Source organism: Schistocerca serialis, chromosome 3 (genome assembly GCF_023864345.2).
Source record: "Schistocerca serialis cubense isolate TAMUIC-IGC-003099 chromosome 3, iqSchSeri2.2, whole genome shotgun sequence".
NCBI lineage: Eukaryota > Metazoa > Arthropoda > Insecta > Orthoptera > Acrididae > Schistocerca > Schistocerca serialis.
In genome coordinates, this window is record NC_064640.1 from 644859515 (window position 1) to 644887223 (window position 27709).

The 27709-nt window shown below is 39.2% G+C and overlaps 1 protein-coding gene across 3 annotated transcripts in view; it reads right to left on the reverse strand.

Annotated features, from left to right (window-relative positions):
- Positions 1–27709, reverse strand: part of LOC126470531 (protein inturned) — a 258007-nt gene that overhangs the window by 84982 nt on the left and 145316 nt on the right. For all 3 annotated transcript variants that reach the window (XM_050098452.1, XM_050098451.1, XM_050098450.1), the window contains exons 12-13: positions 16351–16413; positions 5468–5653 (exon numbers count right to left, since the gene is read on the reverse strand). In XM_050098452.1, coding sequence (XP_049954409.1) covers positions 5468–5653; positions 16351–16413 — 249 coding nt within the window. The remainder of the gene's footprint in view (positions 1–5467; positions 5654–16350; positions 16414–27709) is intronic.

A 27709-nucleotide genomic window follows, 5' to 3' on the forward strand; every position in this document is an offset into this window, starting at 1 on the left:
AAAATTTCAGCTATTTGATGATAAATTAATATCATTATTTGAAAACAGCTTTCCACATAAGCTTATCAGAAAGGACACTAAATGGCCAAGTAAAAGACCATGGATCACTAGATGGATTAAAATATCTTGAGATAGGAAAAGGGAAATGTGTCTCTTGGCAAAAACAAGTAGGGATCCTACAGTAGCTGCACACTACAAAAACTACTCAAAATTACTAAGAAAGTTTATTAAAAAATCAAATAACATGTACATAAAGTTAGAAATCAGTACTTCCAACAGACTTAAGGATACGTAGTGTAATGAGAGACAGAACAACCAGCCACAGAACAATACAATATTACTATTGAACTGAATAGAAGGGCTATAAATGATAGGTCACTTTACAATCATTTCTAAAATATAGTAGAAAGTACAGGGACAAACAGTTCAAAAGCAAAATCACAGCAGTATGTTGAAAATGTAACTTTCATAAAATTCAGTTTTATGTATGTATCACCAACTTCTCCTTGTGAAGTTAAGAAAATTATACATTCTTTCAAAAATAAAAGCTCATCAGATTTTAAGGTGATTTCTATAGAAAACTCAAAATTTGTTCCCACGTAATAAGTCCAGTCTAATCTAAAATATGTGATGCATCACTAACTCAAGGCATTTTTCCAGAGAGACTGAAATTTGCTGTTGTTAAACCCCTCTTTAAGAAGGTGACAAGAGATTCTCCAAAAATTTTTGACAAGGTGATGTATTCTAGAATAGTATCTCACCTTAGTAACTACAGTATCCTTATTATCACAGTTTGGGTTTCAGAAGGACTGAGAACGCCATTTACACATTCACTCACCCAATTTTACAAGCATTAAATAATAAAACAGTGATTGCTGCTATTTTCTGTGACCTCTATAAGGCATTTCACTGTGTGAATCACAGTAATCTCCTAGGTAAATTAATGTTTTATGGGACTGATGGTACAGCCAACCAATGGATAATGTGATATCTAACCAAAAGAACGCAGAATGTCGTACTTAGTAATTGAAGTAATATGGTCTAGGGACTTAATTCTGACGGGGGAGAAACCACGAATGGGGTTCCTCAAGGTTCAATCTTATGTCCACTACTGTTTCTCATGTATGTAAATGATCTTCTGTCCAGTATAGATTAAGCAGAATTAGTTCTTTTTGCAGATGACACCAGTGTTGTAATTCAATCCAAGCATACATACAACAATATATGAAAAGGCAAACAAAGTTTTTAAAAGTATCATTGACTGGTTTTCTGCAAATGGTCCCACCCTCAATTTTAAAAAGACAACATATTCAGTTCAGCACATCCAGGGGTACTACACCAATGATGAGTGTAACAAATGGTGAGGAAATAATAAATAGGGTGTAAACTCCAAATTTCTATGGGATGCATACTGACGAGCATTTAAATGGGAAAAAACACATTTTGGACCAGCTAAAACAACTCAGTTCAGCCAAATTCGTGTGCAGAAACATTGAAAATCTTGCGGAAAAAGCATATCAGTAAGCTGACATATTTTTATTCAATAATGTCACATGGAATAATGTTCTTGGGTAACTCATTTAAGAAAGAAAGTCTTCATTGTGCAAAAATGTACTGTGTAATAATAAGTGGTGCTCAGCCATGATCATCTTGTAGACATCTAAAACTTTGAACATAGCTGCTAAGGTTCAGTGACCGTGTCAGAATTATATTAGAACAAATAAGCCCTCGGTCACAAATATTAAGTCAAAATTGACCAGGTTTCAACGCCACTATGAGCGTTGTCTTCAGAATTAAACTAACTGTTCTAAAACATATTAGGTACATAATACATTGATTAAATTAAAGTTTGTACTGACTGGAAAGAGATGCAGTACTTACAAGTCACATTTTTAAAAAATCCAAGCCGGAAAGGCGACGTCATAAATAGTTGTAAATAACATGGCAAGCCGCTAAGGGCTGCTCGTGCAACCCTTGTTCATTCAAGTTCGATCAGCCCTTAGTGGCTCACCATCTTATTTACAACTTAAGGAAGACCTGGGCATACGAAAAATTGCATCACGATGGGTTCCGCATGACTTGATGGAAATGCAGAAATGGATGCATTATGACACTCCTCAGATGCACTTGGAGCACTCTGACCACAAAGGAGAGGCTTTCTTATGCCATATCATTACACTGGATGAGACATGGGCCACACAGTATGAGCCAATCCAACAAATGGCATCATTATGGGTTGTCACGAAAGTCGAAAGTGGATCAGAGCCCCAGTACGGTGAAAGTTATGGTGATTCTCATGTACGACTGTGATGGTGTTATCCTAATGCATTACGTTCCTCCATGGCAGAGCACCAATGCACAGTATTACTGTTTGATTTTGGAGCATCACCTGCAACCAGCTTTGCGAAAGAAGCAGTGACACTTTCTGCACAACCCACCCATCATTTTGCATGACAATGCGCAGGTGCATACAGCGCAAGCTGTGACTGCTCTGTTCGGTCGATGCGACTGGGAAGTACTGTACCATCCACCATACTCCCCGGACTTAAGTCCTTGTGACTTTGATTTGATTCCGAAGATGAAGGAACCACTTTGTGGCATTCGTTTCAGAATTGTTCCAGAGATTCGACAGGCAGTAGACCACTCTATTCGCACCATCAACAGAATAGGCTCTACTAACGGTATACTACGCCTTCCACATCGCCGGCAATGGGTTCTACACAATGCTGGTGACTACTTTGAAGGACAGTAACAGGTGCAAACATGTAAGTCTTTTGTATCGGTTGTGAATAAATAGTTGCCACTATTTAAGTTCCAACACTTGTATACAGGCCTGTACAAGGGAAATAAACTCGCATGCAATGTTATAGAAAGGGAAAAGGAAGAAGATGAAGGCGAGATTGGAGATATGATATAGCGAGAAGAACTGGACGGAGCACTGAAAGACCTAATTCAGCACAAGGCCCCATGTCTGGCATCACACAAATAGCACTTATAACCTTACTACCCACCATGCTACTGTGTATTGCAAGTGACTGCCCTTTTTACCTGCTTACTACATGGACTTGGGCAATCACAAAAAAACATTCCAATGTACACAATAATAGGCAGGGTTGTTTTCCTCAAGTCTCCAGTGGTTAACACACATCCAGAGTGGGCTCGTTTCACCACAGGTGCTGCCACAAGTGCTAACACTTCTCACTGCCATCAGTCACGTGCCTCGAAGCACTGATCCCTGTAATTTTCCGTGACCTGGCTATAAAGGTTGCGGCTCAACTGACTACAGCAGTTATATATCAGAGCAGCTATGTGGCCACATGCTGACTGTTCACACTTCTTCAGTACAGAGCCCTCCCCCTAAGCACAGGTGTAGTGCATAAGGAGTCATGCCATGGTGCTGTTGTCACCTCACGGAGTTCTCATTTCCATGCAAATGAGACTTGCTCAACTGATGTCCACTTGCATCTGCAGTCCAAAGAACATGTTGCCTGCTGCATCCCAAATGCTGCCCTCACCAAGTGCCTCCTCTGCATGACATCATTGACTTCAACTTCAAGCACCCAACCTTGCAGCATATCAACTACAACCAGTTAACCAATTCAAGGACAGTCCACTGCATATTGACAGATACTATGCTGGCACGAAGCCGTGTTCCCAGGGAGTATTGTTTTGTTATTCGTAGTGAATCCAGAGACTACTGTTTGTTTGTCATTGACTTAATATGCTTCTATTATTCTGGTTACATGGGTTTTCACATTTTGTAGCATGCACCTTCAACACATGGCCACTTCACCTAGAGTAGATGATTCTCCCTCAGAATTACTGAAATACTCAGGAGAGGCATTCATGATAAAACACTTCATGTGGTGTGCAAGATAAAACAGGCAAAATACCCTCAGTTTGCAAGGTGAATGTAATAATTCTATTTCTGAAGAAGTCAGGTTCAGATAGATGATAATATTACCGAACCATCAGGTTAATAAGTCATGGTTGCAAGATACTGACACAAATTATTTAAAGAAAAATAGAAAAACTGGTACAACGGACCTAGGAGAAAATCAGTTTGGGTTCCAGAAAAATGTACACACATGCAAGGTAATGTTGAACACATGTTCAATCTTAGGACATACACTGAACATTCCCAGATTCATAGCATTTACAGATTTTAAGAATTTCTTTTGGTAATACTGACTTGAATACAGTCTTTAAAATTCTGAACGATAAAATACAGAGAGCAAACGATTATTTACAACTTGTACTAAAATCAGTCGTATTTATAGGTGTCAAAGGACATGAAATAGTTGCAGCAGTTGAAGAGGGAATGAGACAGGGCTATATAATAAGAAAGCTGTGAAGGAAACCAATGAGAATTTCAAAAAGGGAATTGAAACTCAGGAAGAAGAAATTAAAACTTTGAGGTTGCCAGTTACATTATAATTCTGTCACATATGGACAATGACTGAAGAGCAACTGAATTGAATTGACAGTGCCTTGAAAAAAGTTTATAAAATGAATATCAATAAAAGTAACACAATTTAGTACAGTTACATTTGGTGATGCCAAGAGAATTAGATTAGGGAATGAGACGCTAAAAGTGGTAGATGAGAGTTTTATTCGGGCAGTAAAATAAGTAGGTAGGGCATAAAATCCAGACTGACATCAGCACAAAAAGTATTTCACATTGCATATAAATGCAAATGTTAGGAGTCTTGTCTGAAGGTCTTTGGAGTGTAGCCTTTTACAGAAGTGAAACATCAATGATAAAAAGTTCAAACAATAACAAATCATTAGTTTTTTAAATTTGATGCTACAGGAGAATCCTGAGGATTGGACAGGTATATCAGATACCTTTGAGGCGGTACTGAATCAAACTGGGGAAAAAAGGGATTGGATGATAGGATGCATCCTGAGGCATCAAGGAATCATCAGTCTGGGAATGGAATGGAGGGAACTATTTGGGGGGGGGGGGGGCAGACTGCAAAGGGGGAGACCAGTACATGACCATAGTAATCAGGTTCAGATGGATGTAGGCTGCAGCATTTATGTAGAGATGAATGGGCTTGTACAGGATAGACTAACATGGAGAGCTGCATCAAAGCAATCTTTGAACTGAAGATCACAACAACAACATGATTGTGTATGAGTAATTATGAAAAGGATAGATTGCTGCTCACCATAGATATGACATGCTGAGTTGCGGACAGGCACAATGAAAAGACTGCAACATACTGAGCTTTTGGCCAAGGCCTTCACATATTCACAGAAGCAAGCACACTTCATGCACCCATGACCGCTATGTCTGGCCACTGTTTTGTGTGTACATCACAATGTACATACAACATGTTACATTCTGAGCTAAAGTGCTGTGTGTGCACTAAATACATCATATGCTTACAAAATATGACCAGTGAGCTGGTTATCTGGCTAAAATGCCAAATTCCATTAAAACATTATCTCTAAGCTATACCTGTCCTGCACATAAAAGGAAATGACGAGCTCCAGGAGGTGCTGTTATTGGTAAGAAGACTTCCCTCCACACCAGAAGTGAAAGCACTGCTTCTCTATGGTTGAGTTCCAGCAAGCAATGCTGTCGTAAAAATGTGTGAATGTGGACCAGTATACACTGTTCTATGTGCCACGTAAGTAAGTGTCCCTGAAAACAGAAAGCCATTAATACAGCATCCAAGCCTAAAAAATGCTTGTTTCACAAAGTAGCACACTTATAACAAAATAAAACTGTTGGAACATTTCTGTGAAAATAATGAAGCAGTATTTAGGACTATCTTTTTTGATGTTGTTGAAACTGAAAATATCTTTTACAAAAATGGCACTGAGCACTATGGGACTTAACTTCTGAGGTCATCAGTCCCCTAGACTTAGAACTACTTACACCTAACTAACCTAAGGATGTCACACACATCCATGCCCGAGGCAGGATTCAAACCTGCGACCGTAGCGGTTGCGCGGTTCCAGACTGTAGCACCTAGAACCGCTCGGCCACTCCGGCCGGCTATCTTTTACATAAATCTGCATATGTGTCATAATACAAAAATGGAATACAGGAAATAGATGGCATCAACCCTTAGAATTTTAACATCCAATGCACAATGAAGTGTTTTTCCAGGCTTCCATTAATTTTTACAGAGGAGCAACACACATTGTAATGAACAAAATGCAACTACGTGTATATGGTTCTTCTACTTTAAACTACTCTAAATACAGGGAAATTCAAAATGAATATTGCAACTACAAATGGCTGTAACTATTTAATGCATTGCAATAAATGGATAAGAATTGCAGAAAATATAAAATGAAGTTCAAAATTTTGACCAATGCACAAGCACAAGGAATCAGATGCCAGTGCATGTGCAGTGATGTATAAGTGAAAAGTTCCATGACGTGTGTGAAATTGGCAGATGTTGTACAGAAGGTATTCTGTATGTTAGAATTTAACAACTGTCATTCTGTCACCTCAGTGCAGACAAGATTTCATTATCAATGAACTCTAAACGTCAATAACATTCATAGATGGCATCAGCAGTTTGAAAAACAATGTTTTGCAAAGGAAAAAGTAGCTGTCAGCTATATAGTCAGCAAAAATTGCCATACCAAACCAGTAGGCAGTTACAAATGCCACCACCAACAGTTTGGTATGTTTTAAAAATTAAGCTGAAAATGAAACCGCATTTAATTAAAATTTTACACGAACTGAAACATATGTACGGATTATGTTATGGCAATGCTGGAAGCCATGGAGGAAGAAATATTTGCTACACATCTTATTTTTAATGATGAGGCAACCTGGTACAAAAATTCAAGTACAGATGAGCCTTCACATGCAATAAAGCATTGGCATGACTCACCAAAAGTTAATGTTTTGTGAGCATCATCAGCATAAAAATTGTCTGGCCTATGTTGCTTAGTTGAGCTAATTAGCTAATTGTTTCAACAAACACGTAACACTTAGCTGGGCATGCTTGAGCAATCTCTCTCTCTCTCTCTCTCTCTCTCTCTCTCTCTCTGTGTCTCTCTCTCTCTCTCTCTCTCTCCCCTGACACCCGTGGATATATTTTTATGGAGTTATCTAAAAGACCTTGGGTAAGTACGTCCTGTGCCAAAAACAATTTTGGAACTCAAAATGTGCATTTTTTATTTGCTAATGTTGATGATGCCATATGTGCTTCAGAATGTATGGTGTGAAATGAATTACTATTTACATGTCATTCATGTGAGTAACATGAGTTACATACACCTCCTATGAAGTATGTGAAACGAAAATTGGACTTTCTTTTACATATTTTGTAATTCTTGTTGGCTTGTCACTATGCATTAAATAATTGTTGCCGTTTGCAATCATTGTATTGATTTTGAACTGGCCTGTATCTGAGTGTTGTAACTGACTCTATAGACTAATCACCAATAATGTAGCTAGACAACAGAGAATCTATTCACTTGTTTATTTCTGTACATTACATTTGCTTAGATTGAGCATCAGCTCAGTTGTTGTGCCAAGTACTGACCACTTCCCCATGTTTTACTGATGCTATCACTACATTTACAATTTGTACAGAAACCAGATGGCAGTTATAAGAGTCGAGGGACATGAAAGTGAAGCAGTGGTTGGGAAGGGAGTGAGACAGGGTTGTAGCCTATCCCCGATGTTATTCAATCTGTATATTGAGTAAGCAGCAAAGGAAACAAAAGAAAAATTTGGAGTAGGTATTAAAATCCATGGAGAAGAAATAAAAACTTTGACGTTCACCGATGACATTGTAATTCTGTCAGAGACAGCAAAGGACTTGGAAGAGCAGTTGAACGGAATGGATAGTGTCATGAAAGGAGGATATAAGATGAACATCAACAAAAGCAAAACAAGGATAATGGAATGTAGTCGAATTAAATCGGGTGATTCTGAGGAGAGAAATGAGACACTTAAAGTAGGAAAGGAGTTTTCCTATTTGGGGAGCAAAATAACTGATCATGGTCGAAGTAGAGAGGATATAAAATGTAGACTGGCAAAGGCATGAAAAGCGTTTCTGAAGAAGAGAAATTTGTTAACATCGAGTATTGAATTAAGTGTCAGGAAGTCGTTTCTGAAAGTATTTGTATGGAGTGTAGCCATGTATGGAAGTGAAACGTGGACGGTAAATAGTTTGGATAAGAAGAGAATAGAAGCTTTTGAAATGTGGTACTACAGAAGAATGCTGAAGATTAGATGAGTAGATCACATAACTAATGAGGAGGTATTGAATAGAATTGGGGAGGAGTTTGTGGCACAACTTGACTAGAAGAAGGGATCGGTTGGTAGGACATGTTCTGAGGCATCAAGGGATCACCAATTTAGTATTGGAGGGCAGCGTGGAGGGTAAAAATCGTAGAAGGAGACCAAGAGATGAATACACAAAGTAGATTCAGAATGATATAGGTTGCAGCAGGTATTGGGAGATGAAGAAGCTTGCACAGGATAGAGTAGCATGGAGAGTTGCATCAAATCAGTCTCAGGGCTGAAGACCACAACAACAACAAACAACATCACTACATCCTTAATACAGCTATCTGTGTGTGAAGAATCTAAAAAAGAAAAACTACCAATACTATATCATTTGCAATTATGTTCTGTTCCATTTGCTTCTGATATAGCCACTTCTGATGTCTCCCCACTGAGGATGACATAATCAGTTCTGTTTGCTATGAAGTCAACTGAGTCACATGCCTGCTCAAATGTTGCATAAGACTGTGTTTCATTTGCTTAAAAATGTATAAATGTAGCAAAGACTTTAAAAATTCAAGAAATGCTGCATATACAGAGCACCATAACCTATAAGACAGCTGTTTCTTAATGAAGAAGCCCCATTAGACCAAAATAATTACTGCAAAAAGAACTAATCAATGTGTTCATCCACTCAGTGAAACTTGGGTACCAGTGCTGACAGTGCTAAGACACAACCAGGGCAATGGAATTGGTGAGGAAACACAAATGAGGGTCGAAGTCAAAATGACTGTGCTGGCTGCAGACTGTATCATACCAGTAGTATATGATAAATTAAAACTCCCGGTTAAGCAACATATCTCATCTCCTTGGCTATAGCTGTGCTGAAGGACTGATTTACATATTCAACCATCTATTTGCACACAAGACAAATGTAAACGGAACTAACATGCGACACATTCTTAACAAAGCTGCACATTACATCTTTGATCATTATAAGAAATAAATTGCGGCAACACAGACTGCAGAAAATGGTCTGGAACATGGTTTTACAACACGTTCAAAATTAGCCATAATTTGCGTGGAATGTGGTAAGGCTGGATGAAACACACTAATTTTAATGCAATGTTGACAGAAACAAGATTGTACATTGGGTTGTGAATAGAAAATGCCCAAGAGTGCAAGAATCTGATAATGCAGTGTAGATCAATACCTAGTTTGGATGTTCATCTACAGGAATATTTGGGTCTTTCCTGTTTGAAGCAGTTTGTACAGAAATTTTTCAGACAGCAATTTTATTTCCCATCTGTACACTTCATGAAAATGGCTGCCTTCTGCACTAACATCAATATGTCTGGGTACATCATGAAAAGTATCTGCCAGGATAATGGGTATAATAAAGAGGTAATCTGAGTTTCCTCATACTCTGCTGACAACACTTATGGAATTTTCCTTTTCATGGTATCGCAGAAAATAATATACCATACAGCCAGCATACTTTAGAATGAGACAGATATGGTCCCTGTATCAGTTCCAATGGAAAATTCAGTCAAACCTGCTTAAGCAGTAATTATTTGGACTCATACATGTGGATATGGAGGCCAACATTTCAATTGTAAATATGTAGCCCAAAAAATGTATTTGACCTTCTGCCTGCATCTTCCTCCTGGACAAATACAAAGTCTCAGTAACAGTTTTATTAGAAGTTTTTCTTTTTCTGGAGTGTGTATACAGTTTTTGTTTTGTTGCACAATAAACAATTTCTTGGTCGGTGTACAACCTGAAGAGACAGTTGAGGTAACTATATAAGTGTGACATTCTATTTCTTATCACTGCTCAAGCCTGCCTACGAACAGCTAGGAAAATTATTCTAAATATTCATATATTTTAAGAATGACTTTCCAACACTAGAAGCATTGAGTCAGCGATATGGATACAAAAAAGCTGTGTGTGTGTGTGTGTGTGTGTGTGTGTGTGTGTGTGTGTGTGTGTGTGTGTGTCCACTAGCTTAAAAAAAGGATTTGTTCAAAAGCTAGCAAATTTTCATTCCTTTTTGCATACCTGTCAATGACTAACGATGCTACTATTGCTGAGCTGTTGCCTTCATTACTAAATTATTTACAGCCTTTCAGAATTCTCCGTATCACATTCTATTCTTTCCAGATTGTATTCTATATATTTCTTATATGAATTCAGAGTCTCAAAGTGTGAGTAAATATCTTTTTTTTTGGATCCAAGAGAACATTCTTGAATATTGAATGGTCAGGGACACAATTTATTTAACCAAGGTAAATGTGTAGTTACTCAGTTAAAAATAGACACAACACATACAAAATATTTCCAAAACTATAATTTTAACACTTGAAAATTCTCCTTCACATTTCTATGTGAAAGAATAATTATTTCATAAAACATACAAATGTTAATATGGTATAAGAATTATTTACATGAAACTTAAATTTCAAATTCAAAGTTATTTTTGCACTGCATTTCACTGCTCATTGCTTCATTGTTAGGAGAGTACAAAGATGTTCTCACTCATAATCAATCATCAATCATCTGTACATTCAACTTGCACTTTGATTTTATGGTATCCGTTAATGAAAACGATGATCAAACAAGTATATGAAAACAAAAATAATTTTATGTTGCATGATTTTTTTTGTTTGTTTTAACTATATTGCTGAAGTTCTCATCTGGTGCACTGGATTTTAGGACATCATCATTCTGAAGATCCAAAATTTCTAGCTCCACTTCTTCTGTTTTTACTACAGCAAACTCTGCAATGTATTACAATTACTTGGCAACCAACAGACTTGATAAAAGAATCTGTTGATTCAGTGGCATTAAATCATTGAAATCGCTTTTAAAATTTTTCTTTGAGTAATTGAAGACTGATAATAAATGATGATACGTCAATAGCAGTTTCATCTATAACTTTTTCATATTTGGGAATTGCACAAATTACTTCATCTGCAGATGTGATATGCACAATTACAGATCCTGACATTACAGCTATATTTATCTTTCCATTGTGTCTACAAGTTTAAATGATTTAGGTTTTTCGTTATGTTTATGATAAAAGGAAAATTCATCAGCTAGTGAAAGTCCATTAATTCCACAGAAGTCTGATTTATTATTCAAAGATATTTTTATATTTCTTCAACCAGAGTTACAAATCTTGCAAGACCTTTGCCTTTAGTGAACTAACATACTTCAATATGTTGCAAAAGACCTGCTTCAATCAAGCTACTAACTTTGTAACAACTTCATGACACACCCAAAGAGTACAGATTCCTACTACACAAAATTGCTGGTGGATAATACAGTGATAGAACATAAGGTTTGGAAATTATTATCTTTTTTTGCAGACGGCAGTAAATCCATCAATATTATCAGTCATTCCTGGATTTCCATCAGTAGTTATTTGTGACTATTTGTGTAGTGGCACATTTATCAATTTTGCATTTCTTCTACATTTCTCATAGATTTCCTCACTTAATGTTTCTCCTGAAATCAGTAATATTCTCAGAAGCTCTTCTTTTACACTGAAATTACTCAATAACATTCTCAGCTTCACTGCCAACTGTGCTTTGTTTGATGTATCTCTGGACTCATGAAATTGCAGATAGAACCAGTCACATAACAAATTATTTTATAATCCAGTTTGCATGCCATACAATATGTAATTATATTCTCATTGTGACAGTGGGATTTGACAGCTGTAAATCTTTTATTGCTGACATTTTTTGGAAATCCATTAAATAAGCAGTTGTTGCCACTCAGTTTTTTGTCTTTTAGCAATGCACCATCCTTTTCTTCTTTGTGGGAATGCGAGAGATTTTGAAAGACACATGTGTGACATTTGTAGATTTTTATCAAAGGCCTAGTGACAATGAATTTTTGGGCAGGCAGGGAAGATTTTAGTTGACTTATTTGTTTCTTTCTTAGTTCAAATTTAGGAGGTATGATTTATATGAAAGTAATATCAACATTACTAGCACTGCAATGCTACTGCAACACAATGAACACACACATTTATTTACCTTTACAACAGACATGACTCACCACAGTCAATATTAAAATTATAATGTCATTTTATTTTACTTGAGTAACTCAATATGAGATTCAAATAAAAAGTACTAGCAACCCAGCATGGCCTCAACTGGGTAGTATTAAGGAGCTACGGCCAGACGACTTGTACTTCGCATATGGTGTAATAAATTTCAGAAAACAACGTTAAGTAACTGAATATCATCACTTTCACATAACTTATGTGGTGTAAGCACTGCATGGCAGGAAAGTTGTTTGGAGGCTACAATATTGTGTGTTCCATATTGATCTGGCGTTTGGAGTGACATCTCATGGCAATGATGGGAGCACACTGTGATGTAAGTAATATGTTTACAACCAATGTAAATATTGTATGCGAATCATGGGTGTATGTATGTGAGTGATTTATTACGTATCAGTGGCCGGCTGAGCTGGCACAAATAAAAGAAAAAATAAGAAAAAACATACAAGATGCACACATTTAGCTCATATTACAGCACTCATTTTGTGAAGCTTAGCATGCATTGTGATGCATTGCTGAGGTTTGTTACTGAGGTTCACTGCTGCAATTCTTTGTCGTGGGTTCTTTATGGCAGATTTCTTGACCGTGCCATACAAAGAATCAGCATTTGGTTTGAGGAAGGGTTTGGTTTGAGGAAGGCAGGAAGCTGAAATAATGTAGCGTATGTAAACGAAGCAAAGTTGCTGAAGTTGTAGAAGTAGTCTTTCAGAAGACATTTAACTTGTAGCATAAAAAATAAAATGTCACATACGTTGGATTCACATGCTTTTTCATTATGCACTTATTCTCAAACAATTGCAAGGAAACTATTGGTTAAAAATATTTGACTATTTCAAATTGTAAGCCTCACATCATAACATAATGATGAGGTGGTTATCTTTTTGTTACTGGTCATATCTTTTACAATACTACAAACTTGAGTAACTCACTGCCCATTGTTCAAAGAATTTGCAGTGAATTACAATTTTAAATTGTGGTACTAATCTGAGTGAAGCAGACACAGAAAGTCTGAAACTGTCATCATATTTCTAAATGCATATCTCCACATCATTGAGAGGTGAATGCGAGGTTAAAATGTGCAGTCAAAAACAAAATGACATAGCCAGGAACCGATCCCACAACCTTTGGTATTCCAGCCAAATGCTCTAACACTATATCAGCACACCATATACGAATTACATCTTGCTTGCTGTGTTTTCAAGAAACTGCTGCTCTCTCTCGAGTTATGGCGGCTGCTTGGTAGGTGGCAATGGCATCATTTTTACAATTTCACTATAATTCATCATAATTCTGACTATTTGTATGAAATATTCATTAACTGTATATAAAAACTTTCCTCGTGAATCAGTGTACTTACAAGTAAAAATTGGGTCAAAATCCCTACAGCAGTTCTCAGACTAGTCTGTGCATACAGACAGATGTGACCAAGCAGCTTCAAATTTGTGTATATCGAGATTAAAACCAATGAAGTATGAATATATAATTGGAAATCAACAATGCATTCTGCCATCTGTAGATTTCTGTGTGGTCAGAATTTGCACTTTATTTGTGCCAGCCAGAAGCTGCTGCAAAATGCAGGTAAGATTGGTTGTCAAGTTTGCACAGGTATGATAACTGAACTTTTTAAGTAAGAAACATTTGGGTGAGAGTATGAAGCTAAGGGAAAAATGTGTGTCTACTGAATATTTTATTGTATTTGACTATTTATACATAAGCTCTTACATGTTAACCAGCACAAAAGTAAATAAATAAATGGGGTTATACCCCTAAGAAAGACACAATAAGAGCAACTGTACAAAAGTGTCATTTGAGTACTCTGACACGCACAGATGCTGTGAAAGCATTCAGTCTGATATTAAATTATACATGAATTTATTCAGCAATGTTCGCACATAAAGGGTGAGAATTATTGAACTATATTCGGGGAAAAAAAAGAAAAAAAAAAAACATAAATTGGTTACAAACTACGGCATGCACACACTTTATCCAACATGTAAACATCACTATAGATATTTGGATTTAGGTTATAACATGTTTGACATGCCTGTCATCACTGGTGATGATGTGGCACAGATGAATAGCAAAATTCTGCATGATCCACTGAAGTCTCAGAATATCGTTTCTGTCGATGACCTCCTGAATGGCCGTTTTCAGTTCAGCAATGGTTTTGGTGTTATTGCTGTACACTTTGTCTTTAATACAGCCCTACAAAATGGAGCCACATGTCTTCAGATCTGGAGAATATGGTGGCCAATCAAGGGCCACGCCAGTGGACTCTGGGTACCCCAGAGCCAGATTGTGGTCCCCAGAGTGCTCATCCAAGATATCAAATGCTTTCCTGCTTCAATGGGGTCAAGCTCCATCTTGCATGAACCACATCTTGTTGGAATCAGGGTCACTTTGGACAATGGAGATGAAATCATCTTCCAAAATCTACACATACCATTCTTTAGTCACTGTGCCATCACGGAATATCACACAGATTATTCCATGACCAGACTTTTCTCACCACACAGTCACCCGTTGAGGGTGAAGAGACTTCTTGATCATGAAATGAGGATTCTCAGTCCTCCAAATGTGCCAGTTTTGCTTATTGACAAACCCATCCAAATAAAAGTGAGCCTCGTTGCCAAACCAAACCATGCATGTGCATACTAATTCCCATCATGCCCCGTGGCCAACCATGTTGTTTGTACATCCTAATGCAAACTGTTCAGAAGTTATGACAATTTTATTTCATATAGCTCAATAACTGCCACCTTGTACATCACTCTGCATTTTCATAATTTGTATAGTTCTTATGCGACTACTCTTTATGTTAAGTCACACTGTTTCTAACCACTGCTAAATCATTTTCACTCCCTCAGCAAATAAAGTTTACTTCATAATTTTTGTTCACAAGAGCATTGAGGAAATCATTTTTCCAGAGATAGGCTTTTTTCAGTACTAGAAAATCTAGTTGCCTTCGTTTGTCTCCCATGTACTTTTCCTTTCACTTATTTGGTTTAAGACAATACTCGAAGTTATTTGGGCTCAAAAGACACATTTTTAAAAAAATTGTGTGTAAACATCCACCATATATTTACCTTTAAATGTATGAAGTTTTCACAGCGAAAGTTTGGTTGGGTATAGATTTATACATGAATATGTATGATGGTGCATGGGTGACATTTTCATATCCTTTTCTACCTCATTTCTTTATTCATCGGAAGAAATTATATTAATAACAGTCCACTCACATTAGAATTCTGCCCTAATATCTTTTAAATAACTTTATATAAATTTTGACAGTTACTTGTTCTGAGATATCTGAAACCAACACCATAATTAAAATGCATGCTTATAGACCTAATTTGATAATGAGCATGGAACCAGCAATTGAAGCACAATGAGTGGAGCTATTAATAATACAAATTTAGAAATTCTTGCTCAGATATCTTCCTCCTCTTTTTTATGATACAGAAGTATTTTTCCTTCATAACCTGTAAAGCTGCAAAGTTCTCAGTCTCTAATTACAATCACCACTCCGTCACAGATCAGACTGTCGTCTCTGTTATCCTAAAGACTTTGGCATGCACGAACAGTTAGTGGATTGTGTTGTTAATTAGCCCCCCCCCCCCCCAATCCTCAATCCTGGCTTTGTGTTAAACCACAGCTCGTTAACTGTATTGAGAACCCAGTCTGCCTTTATGAGCACCCATTTGACAGCTTTCTTTCTGGGAATGTTCTAAAGGTATAGAGAACTACAGCTAAAGAACTGGAAACCATGGTGTTTCCACAAGCAACTAGGGTATTAAAGGCAAATTCAGACAGAGCCTGACATTGTATGGCCAGGCCTAATTCTATCCACACATAGCCCATCCTTTTAACTGCTGTATGTAATATACTTATTAACTGGGACAAGCTGTCAACTTTCACTGAATTTAGTATGTTCTGTAACATGTAACACTACTGAATTACACAGTACTACTTTAAATGACCAATTTCACTCACTGTGCTGAAAAATTCTAGTTAAAGTGTCACAAAATTTCATCAGCCTTATTAAAAATATTTTAGAACTGCATACCTTGTGATAATAGCATGATCCTATGATTGTATATAGTCTCTGCTGGTGGTCAAAATCTTCATTCTGAAAAACAAAAGTGGATTTCCTAAGATACTTAAAACAGACAATTGTGAAATGCACATTTAGAAACATGTCATTCGGCAAGTGAAAAGCATGTAAATATTAGACAACAAAAGCATGAAATCCTGGAATGAAACAAAGGTGGAGTCATCTCTTTTGCACCACAATGTTGCCTAAGAAATAAAAACAATTTGAAAAGAGGAAAGGAAATGACGAAAGGTGAGGGGTGGGGGTTACGGGATGGTGGCAATAGCAAACAGAGACACACAGGTGACATTTTTCTCCTTTTAAAAAAGACTAGAGCCCCTCCATGCCTACGCTAGCATGGTGACCATCACAAAATGTTCCATGTTGCTTCTGCACTGCATAGTTACTAAAACCGAAGTTATCACAGGATGCAGGACTGTGATGTTGTCCACAAGTCTGGGTAAGGTTACTCACTGATACGGGTCAATTAAAGACAGTTGTCGATAGAAACATATGAAGAAACAGTGAGTTTATGGTAGAGGGAAAAAAGCGCCATGGCACATGCCACAGGAAAATAATATCTGTGACAGTCTGGAGATGTAGTACGGGGCAGTAGTGGACTTGCTTTCTATCTGTGATAGATCATGCAAGGATGAGTTATGTTAGTAGTGGGTATCATGCAGCTCAACAGATGTCAGTGCCATCTGTTCCTCATACTGAGGTCAGTCCGAATCTGTGCTGCAGCGCCTAGGCTGCTGTAGGGAAGGCCGGTGGCCCACATTTGCATTAGATCTCACCTTTGTGTAGTTCTGTGTAGCACGGTTCTTGTGTCACCATGGCGGGTGGCAGGCAGCTGCTGCTTTGTGTGCCTGTTGAGTCTATGCAACCAGCATGTTAAGAACATAGTCAGTTTTCTCAGACAGTTGGTCAAAGCTTGGCTCAGTTTTGCAACGTTTCCTGGTCCATTTGTCATTCTTCTTGGAGCGATTAACAAATTCACTCAGAAACACTGCTGATGGCCCCTTAACTCAGGCAGCTAAAGTCTGACTCACATTCCTTTGCCCATGCTGTGGCATGAAAGGATGAGAAATTTTGCTCCCACTGTAAAAATGACTACAACAACAACAACAATTGTGCTTCATTCACAACTGCCAACATCACAAGCACGCCTTCTCAGCTCTCCTTCAGACTAGACAGTGGAGCACACAATGACAGCAGTGCGTTCACTTCACCTGCTCGAGCTGAACTCACGTAGGTGAGTTCCTGGCCTGTGAAGCATATTCTGAAGTGTGGTGGCAGAATACGCAGGAGTTCAGCTCTGCTTATAGCACACTAACAACAGTGAAAAATTAATTAGTAAACACAGTGTGAATCATGCTACATTAAACACTGTGCAACCATAAGGTGTATGTTGAGTGTGATGTTATGTGAAATATATCTAATTTTAAAAAACTCTGAGATACATCTGTACTAACAGTCATAGTGATTTTAATTTTATGTGAACTATGACACCCGCATTCACAGGCACAATGACGATGGTAACTATCTTATATTCTTCTGTCTATTCTATACATGTATGAAGTCCACTACTGTGTTTTCTGCCTGTATGTTTGATTTAATCTTAGTTATTCTGATATGATTTTCGGTAACAGATAGAATGATTCACAAGGAAGGTTTGTGTATGCAATTCATAAATATTTTATACAAACTGGCTGAGCTGTGATGAATTTTTGTAAAAATGATGCCATTGCCATCTAGCAGGGAATGGCTGAACTTCTTGGAATTATCCATTCACAGGAATTATCCATCCATAGTGTGGACACAGGAAATAGGCCTAAGGCCACCTGCCTGCAGTGTTAGGCCAGCATGAGCTACTGCTACTGGGAGGCTGGTTTGAGCTACCACTGTATTCCTAAATGACCTGTGATGTAGGATGTGTGGTATCAATGGTGTCTGCATCAACTGCACCCAGCATGCTGGGCACTGCTCAGCACTAGGTGGAAGCCAGCACATTTAAATCTCCTTCCTGCATACAGCTAGGCAAGCTCGCACTTCCGTTGCTGACTGTCTCCTATGGGGGGCATCACATATATGTGCCCCCAGAGGACCCTAAATTTGCATTACCTGACTGTTTGCAACTCTGATTGGCTGGTGCATTTTTTTAAGTGGTCACACTTACAGAATCGTTCCACACTCAGTGGATGGCTCTGAGCACTATGGGACTCAACTGCTGAGGTCATTAGTCCCCTAGAACTTAGAACTAGTTAAACCTAACTAACCTAAGGACATCACAAACATCCATGCCCGAGGCAGGATTCGAACCTGCGACCGTAGCGGTCTTGCGGTGCCAGACTGCAGCGCCTTTAACCGCACGGCCACTTCGGCCGGCACACTCAGTGGATCTACAAGCTTATCAACCTTAGTACAGAAGACTGTAGTGAGAAAATTACATTGATGCTGCATCACACTACTAAGCATTTATATGTATCAGTGACTTATCTGATTGTATCAGCTTTCAAGCGTACAAGAACATCACTCTCATTGTAGCTCAGCACCACAGAAGGACCTAAAGCACTTCAATGTTAAGTATATATCAATTTTTAAGTGTACATACTGTAAATAAACTTATTAATGTTACTTTTTGTAGATGTCCAAATATCTTTATTCGCCACTTCAACTACTGACACATTGGACATCCATTGATGATGAATCTGGTGCTGTAGTGTGGCAGTTGTGAAAAATTCATACCAATTTGCTAATAATTTTGTGTGGAATATATTTTACAGTGTCTGTAATTTGTGTACACAATGGCAACTTCTAGAGAGTAATCACTCACTGCACTTATTCAGTTTCAGAGCTAAAAAATCACCTTACTGCTCATTATTATTGGTAAGATGATGGATGCACAACAAAACCAGCAAATAACAATGAGTGAAGCACAGAATTCCAGTGGCCATGTGTCATCTCCTCCCTTCCATTCTTTTGATGCAAACCAAGAAGAATGAATTGAGTAAGCAGGTTGAGCAGCATACAACATATCAGGTGAATCACAATGCTTTTTCTTTTTGTATGTAGAGGTGTATATTTTCAGATTGTGTAGGAAGTTGTTCCATCAGTTAAGAGTCCCAAACCCTATCATATGAAGACACTGTTGGTGAACTGGTTGACTTCTTCAAAGTTAATATTCATGTAGCTCCTGCTTATTTCAAATTTTTTTGTACATGTTATTATAATAATCAATTCTACAAGGAATAGATCACTGAACTGAAGGGCATGGCTAGGAATGGCAAATGTAGCTGCTCTTGTGGAGCCTCATTTCGAGACGAATGCTTTGCAGTGCCATTATCCAAAACCTTGCTGATAACAGGATATGGACTAAGACTCTAAACCATCAGACCACTGTTCCACACAAATCTCAGTTTGATAAAACAGAACTAAATATAATCTCTCATTCTGATACTGTATCCACTACTCCTGGCAATCCACACTAGAACCATGGGTGAAAGCGACGGACTCGCACAGTGAAATGCACATCGCAAAAATTGCCTCAGTCTAACCATCTCTCCTATAATAGATGTACAGCTAAATTCTTCATCAATCACAATTCAGACAAAGTCAGTCTTCTATAAATCAGAACAAATAGTCACATTCAATGGACAAAAACTGCAAACTGTTCACCTCTCTGCACGTTTGAAATCAAGCTGTATCATTTCAGTTAGATATTGCTGCTTCAGTCACACTGTTTAATGAAAATACTTATCTGCAGTTGAGAAACCCTCAAGTACAAAATCATGCCTGCACCTCATGGCCTACAATGGTAAAAATATCCCTGTTATTGGAAAATGTACTTTGCAAGCAAAATATAGAAGTACGACTACATCAGTTCCATCCTCTGTAGTTCAATCACATTCTATTACTAATATTTTTGGCATGGATGTTTTTCACTTATGCATACTACTGACATGCAACTTTCCAGTGCCAGTTTTCAGCAGTTGTGTGAAAAATATGTAAATTATCACGACCCAGCTCTTGGCTGATATACATCTGCAGAGTGGCAAGGTAAGTGATTATCTTTTTCTGTGTTGTCCTTGTAATATATTTCTTAAATTTTGTTCGTTTTTTTAAGAGGTTTAATCTTGAATTTTTGTGAGTGAAAATTCATTCAGTCTGTAGCACAGTTTTCACTTCTTCTGAAGAGCCAGTTAGATAGCTCATTAATGCATCAGCATTCATTGGTGATGCACCAGCAGGATCAAAAGTTGCATATCTAGGATTCAGTCTGCTTTTACAGTTTACTCTTCAGTTAGCCTTCCTAGGATGGATAGGAGATGGTGTGACCTATTCTTGAATACTGCTTGAGTTTTTGGGATCTGCACCAGGTCAGATTACAGGAAGACCAGTAGGTTCAAACAACACTTGAATGTTCTGGAGACGCTTCAGGAACTCAATGGGAAACCTTTGGAGGGAAGGCGACATTCTTTTTGAGGAACACTATCAGAAAATTTTGAGAATCTGAAGCTAACTGCTGAACGATTCTACTGCTGCCAACATATATTGTGTGTAAGAACCACGAAGATAAGATACGAAAAATTAGGGCGCATATGGAGGCATATAGACAGTTGTTTTTCCCTCACTCTATCTGAGAGTGGAACAGGAAAGGAAATGACTAATATTGGTATTGGGTACTCTTTGCCAAGTGCCTTACAGTGGCTTGTGAAGTATCTCTGTAGATGTAGACATTTGTTCAACGTTACAGTGGGAGACGCAAAGAATTTTCACATGCATACTACGCTCATGGACAATGCAAAACCTGTTTTAGCCCACTAATCTGGTACCCTATGCCATTCATGATGAAGATACATCTGAACTTAACAGATTAGAACAAATCAGAGTTTTGAAACCCGTTTCTGCAAATCTGCAAGACCTCCTATTGTGATCACAAAGAAAAGTGAATGGGAAGATTAGACTACGCACTGACTATGAAGCTGCAGTTATCACTCAAACAGTGAATGATTCCTTCCCGGTTCTATGTAGTGGCAAGCTTATGGATTGCCTTACAAAAATGGAAGATTCTTTGCAAAAATTTGTTTAACTGATGCTTATCTTCAACTTCCGATTTATGGTAGATAATATGTACATCAATACCTCAATACTAGTGCATTCAAATCAGAAGTGCCTCTGCTCCATTATCATTTCAATGTTTTCTGGAACAAGTGACACTGAAAGTTCTGTCCTGTTCAAATTATTTACATGACATCATTGTATCTGGACAAACACCGGAACAGCATCTCAAACATTTGAAGTCTCTTTTTCAAGTTTTAAGTGACCCAAGACTCAAGTGTAATTTACAGAACTGATCAATTTCAATGCCGAAAGAGAATATGTGGGATATGTCATTGATGCCTACGGTGAACATCCCTCAACTAAGCATTTAAAGATCATATGGAGAGTACCTTCTCCTAAAAATCTATGAGAACTACAAGCTGTTCTTGTGAAATGATACACTACACCGAATTCATTCCAAACACAGTGAAAATAGTCACTCCTTTGCATCCTCTCTGGCATAAAAATGTTCCTTTTAACTGGACTGGAGAATGTGAACATCTTTTCTCACATCGAAATGTCCATTCTTAGTTGTCCATGTCATATGAATTTCGACCTGTAAAAAGGAGTAATGTTTGCAGTTGATGCATCACCACATGGAATAGAGGCAACTTTATATCACAAGGCTGACAACAGAGAATCCCATGCAACATTCACATCTAACACACAGAACAAGGCCCAAGTCAACTACAGTCAGCAGGAAAAGGAAGTATAAGCTGCAATTTATGGTGTCACTAAATTTCATCAATATCCATATGGTAAAAACTTTTTCTTGTGGCTGGTCATAAGGCACAGGCAGCTCTCTTTTATTTGGCAAAAGATGTACCTGGTCTTACAGCACAGAAACTACAATATTGGTCACTACTTCTGTCCGTTTATCAATATCAAATTCTTTAACGCACTAAAGCACAGTATGCAAATGCAGTCACTCTGTCTCACTTAACCATGGGAAATGATCTGGATTTTGATAAATTGGAAGTTTCTTTTCTTCAGACTGGCCATTTTGTTTTTGCAAGCATTGCAAGTTTTTCCTATTAATTCTCAGTAGATTGTACAGGCTACTGAACATGATCAGACACTATGATTACTCAAGTACTACATGCAGATGGCTTGGCTTCATAATCCAAAATCAATTTCAGATGTAGTAGTTTGCAAATACCATGCACGATGCGACAGCATTTCTCTTCAGAATGGAATGATTTTATTGTATTCTTCTACTGAACAAACGTAAGTTCTGATTCCCAAATCTTTTGCAACATGCGTTCAAACCATTACATAGAGGGCATTGGGGAATCAGAAAAAGGCAGCTAGTGTGCCGGCATTGCTCATGGCTCAGACTTGATAAACAGACAGAAGATGCAACCGCCCACTGCCACGTATGCACAGATAGCCAGGCAACACCGTGCCAAGAATTTTTAAATTGACCTTGACCTGAGGGTCCCTTGCAGTGTATTCATATCGACTTTGCTGGTCCTTTCTAGAATACAAGATGACACATTATCATCGATGCATACGGGTGATGCTGTGGGAATTAGATTAGGAAATGAGAAACTTAAAGTAGTAAAGGAGTTTTGCTGCTTGGGGAGCAAAATAACTGATGATGGTCGAAGTAGAGAGGATATAAAATGCAGACTGGCAATGGCAAGGAAAGCGTTTCTGAAGAAGAGAAATTTGTTAACATCGAGTATTGAATTAAGTGTCAGGAAGTCGTTTCTGAAAGTATTTGTATGGAGTGTAGCCATGTGTGGAAGTGAAACATGGATGATAAATAGTTTAGACAAGAAGAGAATAGAAGCTTTCAAAATGTGGTGCTACAGAAGAATGTTGAAGATTAGATGAGTAGATCACATAACTAATGAGGAGGTATTGAATAGAATTGGGGAGGAGTTTGTGGCACAACTTGACTAGAAGAAGGGATTGGTTGGTAGGACATGTTCTGAGGCATCAAGGGATCACCAATTTAGTACTGGAGGGCAGTGTGGAGGGTAAAAATCATAGAGGGAGACCAAGAGATGAATACACTAAGCAGGTTCAGAAGGATGAAGGCTGCAGTAGGTACTGGGAGATGAAGAGGCTTGCACAGGATAGAGTAGCATGGAGAGCTGCATCAAACCAGTCTCAGGACTGAGGCCACAACAACAACAACAACAACAACAACAACAACATACAGCAAATATCCTTTTGTCAGTCCATAGCATTTTACTACTAGTTCTATCACTATCAAAGCACTCGCTACTGTATTTTGCTTAGAAGGTTTGCCACGCACAATTGTTTCGTAGAATGCTCCACAATTCTATTCATCAGAATTTCAACAATTTTGCCACAACAATGGAATCCAAAATATTCGAATGGCACCATTCTCTCCTCAGTCGAACGGTGAAGTCGAACATTTTGTTTGCACTTTCAAGGTTCAGATGTATAGACTTCATATTTCACACTAGAGGAAAAATACTTTTTTGTTGTTTCTGACCACCTATTTCACTAAGCCTGTTCATGAAGCTTCACCAGCAGAACTCATACATGGTCATTATTACCACAGTTTGCTACATAATTCACCCTTGCCAATGAAGTTCCGCACAAAGGACAAATTTTTCCTCTGTGTGTATAACGAGCCGCACAACTGGGAATCCGGCACTGTCATTCAGATGTCTGGCTGTATCTATTACATCATTCATGGTAGACAGGGGAACCAATTGAAAGCACCAAAACCAAATTTGTTTCTGTGATTATAGTGATCCTGCCATAGATTTTTGTTTTACAGACACACTGCTTGAAACTCAGCCTGCTGTCCCCAAGCAGCTTTTGCTGGTGCTTGACACTGAGTCACACCGATTTTCTGACAACTCTGCCATGGAAGTCAACCCCTGACCATCCATGCAGCTACTGCCAATTCCAAAACCATTGCCACTGCACCCGTGGCAATTCGCAGCAATGGCACTCACGGACTTCCAGCCTGCATCAGCCATATAGCCTTTGGTGTCCTAAGCAGAGCCAATGCTGCACTTAACTGTACTGCTGGATTGATGCCCTACCTCCGGTCTTTTGTAGATGTTCCTGGTGGTTCACAAGACTAATGGCAAGATGTGAGCAGCCGGTGTCATCTGCCACAGCTGACACCATTAGCAGAACCATGGCACATACCTCCACCTCCTCACCACCTGCACACACACTACATCATGACAGTGCACAATTATGGGGGATGGGGGATTTCAGTATCGACTGCATATTTGTCGACCAAACCCAGCACACTGCTCATGGCTACATGGGAATGGTACATTTAAATCACTCACCAGCATATTACTAAGCAAGCTTGTGCTTTCGTCACCTGCTGTCTATAAATAGCCACCAGACGACTCTAAATTCATGGGGCATCACTACCTGTGACTGTTATTGGTCAGCATGTGTCTTTTGAGGAAGCTGCACTCAGAGCTTCATCCCCTACAAACTTATCAATCATGGTATGGAAGACTGCAGTGAAGGCATTGCACTGACACAGCATGACACTAGTATTTCCATGTGTCAGTGACTTACTGGATTGTATCAGCTTTCAAGGCTGCTTGTTTCTATCAAGAACAATATTCTCATGGGATTCAGCTCAGCATCACTGAAGGACCTACAGCATTTCAAAGTTATATATATCTCAATTATTAAGTGTACATAATATTGCAAATAAACTTGCTAATCTGTTATCTTTCTACATCTGGCTGTCTTTATTGGCCACCTCAACTACTGATACATCAGGTCATATCAGATATTAAACTAATAACAACCGAGTTTGGTGTAAAGTTAATGTTTAAAGGGATTGAAGGGAAATTCTGGAAAAGGTCACATAGAAAACGTAGCTCATGCCAAAATGGTGCTGGAGTCGGGTGACTGAGCAGCGTAGTAGCTCACAGCTCTCATCATTGCCATGAGATGCCACTTCAAATGCTAATTACATTTCATACCTCCTGGCAGCTTTCCTGGCATCCGCTGCTTAAATCGCTTAAGTTACGTGAAAGTGATGATATTCAATTACATCATGCTGTCTCTGCATTTTAATTATAATGCTACACAGTGGCCTGTAAATATAATTACTGCTATGCGAGACAAGTTGACCAACTGTAGATACTTAGTGCTACCCATGCGAGGTGATGTACCATCACTCATGATGTGCGTGATTTCAGAGATCACGTGTCGATACAGTTCACAGGCCCAGTAACAGAGGCCACCTGGGTCAGCCCCCTGGTGCATTTCTAGGTAAGGTTGAGTACTACCATAAGTTTTAATTAGACACATCTACTGTTGCTCAGCCCCTACATGTGCTTTTGCGTAAAAATGTGCCTTTTCTCTGGTCCCCAGCTTGTGACTGAGCGTTCACTTTGCTTAAATCTAAGCTTCCATCTGCCTATGCCTGGTAACTTTTCAGCCAGGTCAGCACCTCATGTGGGCTACAAAGGCCTCTTGGTATGGACTTGGCGTGGCATTGGTGCACAAATCTGTGGACGGGTCTGAACAACCCACTGCTTATGCTTATAAGACTTTAACTCCCACTTACCTTCGGTATTCTCAGATTGAAAATGAGGCTTTGTGTTCGTCCTTACAAAATTTCACGTCTTCTGCATGGTGCGAGTTCCATTTAACCACGGGTCACAATCTGTTGGTTATTCTTTTTAGCCCCCTGGCTTCTGTGCCAGATGAGGCATTGCATCGCATGCAGTGATGGACTCTCTTGCTCTCATGATATCATTACCAGATCCATTAGTGGCTGACAGTGCAACACACCAATCCTGATGGCTTATCCCATCTTCCAATCGGGACGGACGTGGCGTTCAATCAGGATGAGCTGCTTTGTTTCTATTCAGATACTGAGGAACAGAATCCGATCAATGGTTATCCCATTACTACTGCCATGACAGCATCAGCCATTGCTGCAGATCCTGTACTCACTTGGGTCCTTTCTTTTCTGCAGCACGATTGGTTGGAAAGGCCTCCAGGTCATACCTCAGATCCCTTGCATAATTACTTCTCCCTCCAGCACCACCTTTCTGTGTTTGATTGGGTCTTTTGTTAGCTGTGGAGGTCACTGCTCCCCAGGTTGTGATACCCCCCCCCCCCCTTATGATATAACATACTGCAGCTTCAGCATGTAGGTCATTGAGGGAGCCTCTCCCACCAAAGCTTTGGCCCACTGGCATGTGTATTGGCCAGGCGTAGATGGGGACATTACGCAGCTTATCACCACTTGCACTCATTGTGATAAGCAACAGGTGGCCCCGCGGGCGTCTTTTCTCCCTGGCTGGCACCGCAGTGCTTGTAGGAGCACCTACATGTCAGTTTTGCTGGGTGCCTCCGAAATCAGTATTGGCTCGTAGCAGATGCTTATTCCAAGCTTCCTTATGTGGCATCTTGTCCTTCCATGTCCGCAGCGGCCACTATTTCAGCCCTGTCAAAGATTTTTGCAATTGAGGGATTTCTGTATACCATGGTTACTGATAACAGCTCCCAGTTTGTTTCTCAAGAATTTGCATCTTTCTGTAAGGCTAATTGTGTTCACCATCTCACAGCTCACCTGTTTCATCCTCAATCTAATGATGGGACTAAACACCATAGTTCGGACATTTAAAACTCAGGTGATGTATGTATCCATCAGGTCCTCTGAAGCTTTTCTGAGTTTGTACCATTCACTCTGGTATGGGACTAGAGCCCAGTGGAGCTGCTAAAAGAATGTCAACCACAAACCCTCCTCTGCATGCTGCATGCTGCTTCCGATGTCGGATCTGCTGGTGTCGCCGGCTCCACAATGGTTCCGGACAGGTGTGGCTGTCTGGGCTTGTGGTTTCAGCCGCGGGACAAACTGGGATCTCGGTGTCATTGATCATCGTTGGGGCTGGTGCCTGTGTGTTGTCCGCACTCCTGAGGGGTGGACGTCCTGTCCCGTAGCTTTAACCATCTGTGCCTGGGTACGGTGGGGTCCGTTCCAGAGGGTTCACCACCACCTATGGCTGTTGCTGTGTCACAGATGATATGGTTTGTGCTGCACTGGGGGTTTCTGTCTGGGGTTCCTGCCTCCACTCCTGCTCCTCGAGTGCCATCGTCAGTGCAGCCCCCACTGTATCTGACACCGGCGCTGCCGCCGCTTCTTTTGCTGGGTCTGTGCGGCCATCGTCTATGACAACAGCACTGATGCCTCCAGCACGGAGTGCTGACCCCAACAAGGACATCACTATGGAGATACCATCCCCAATCC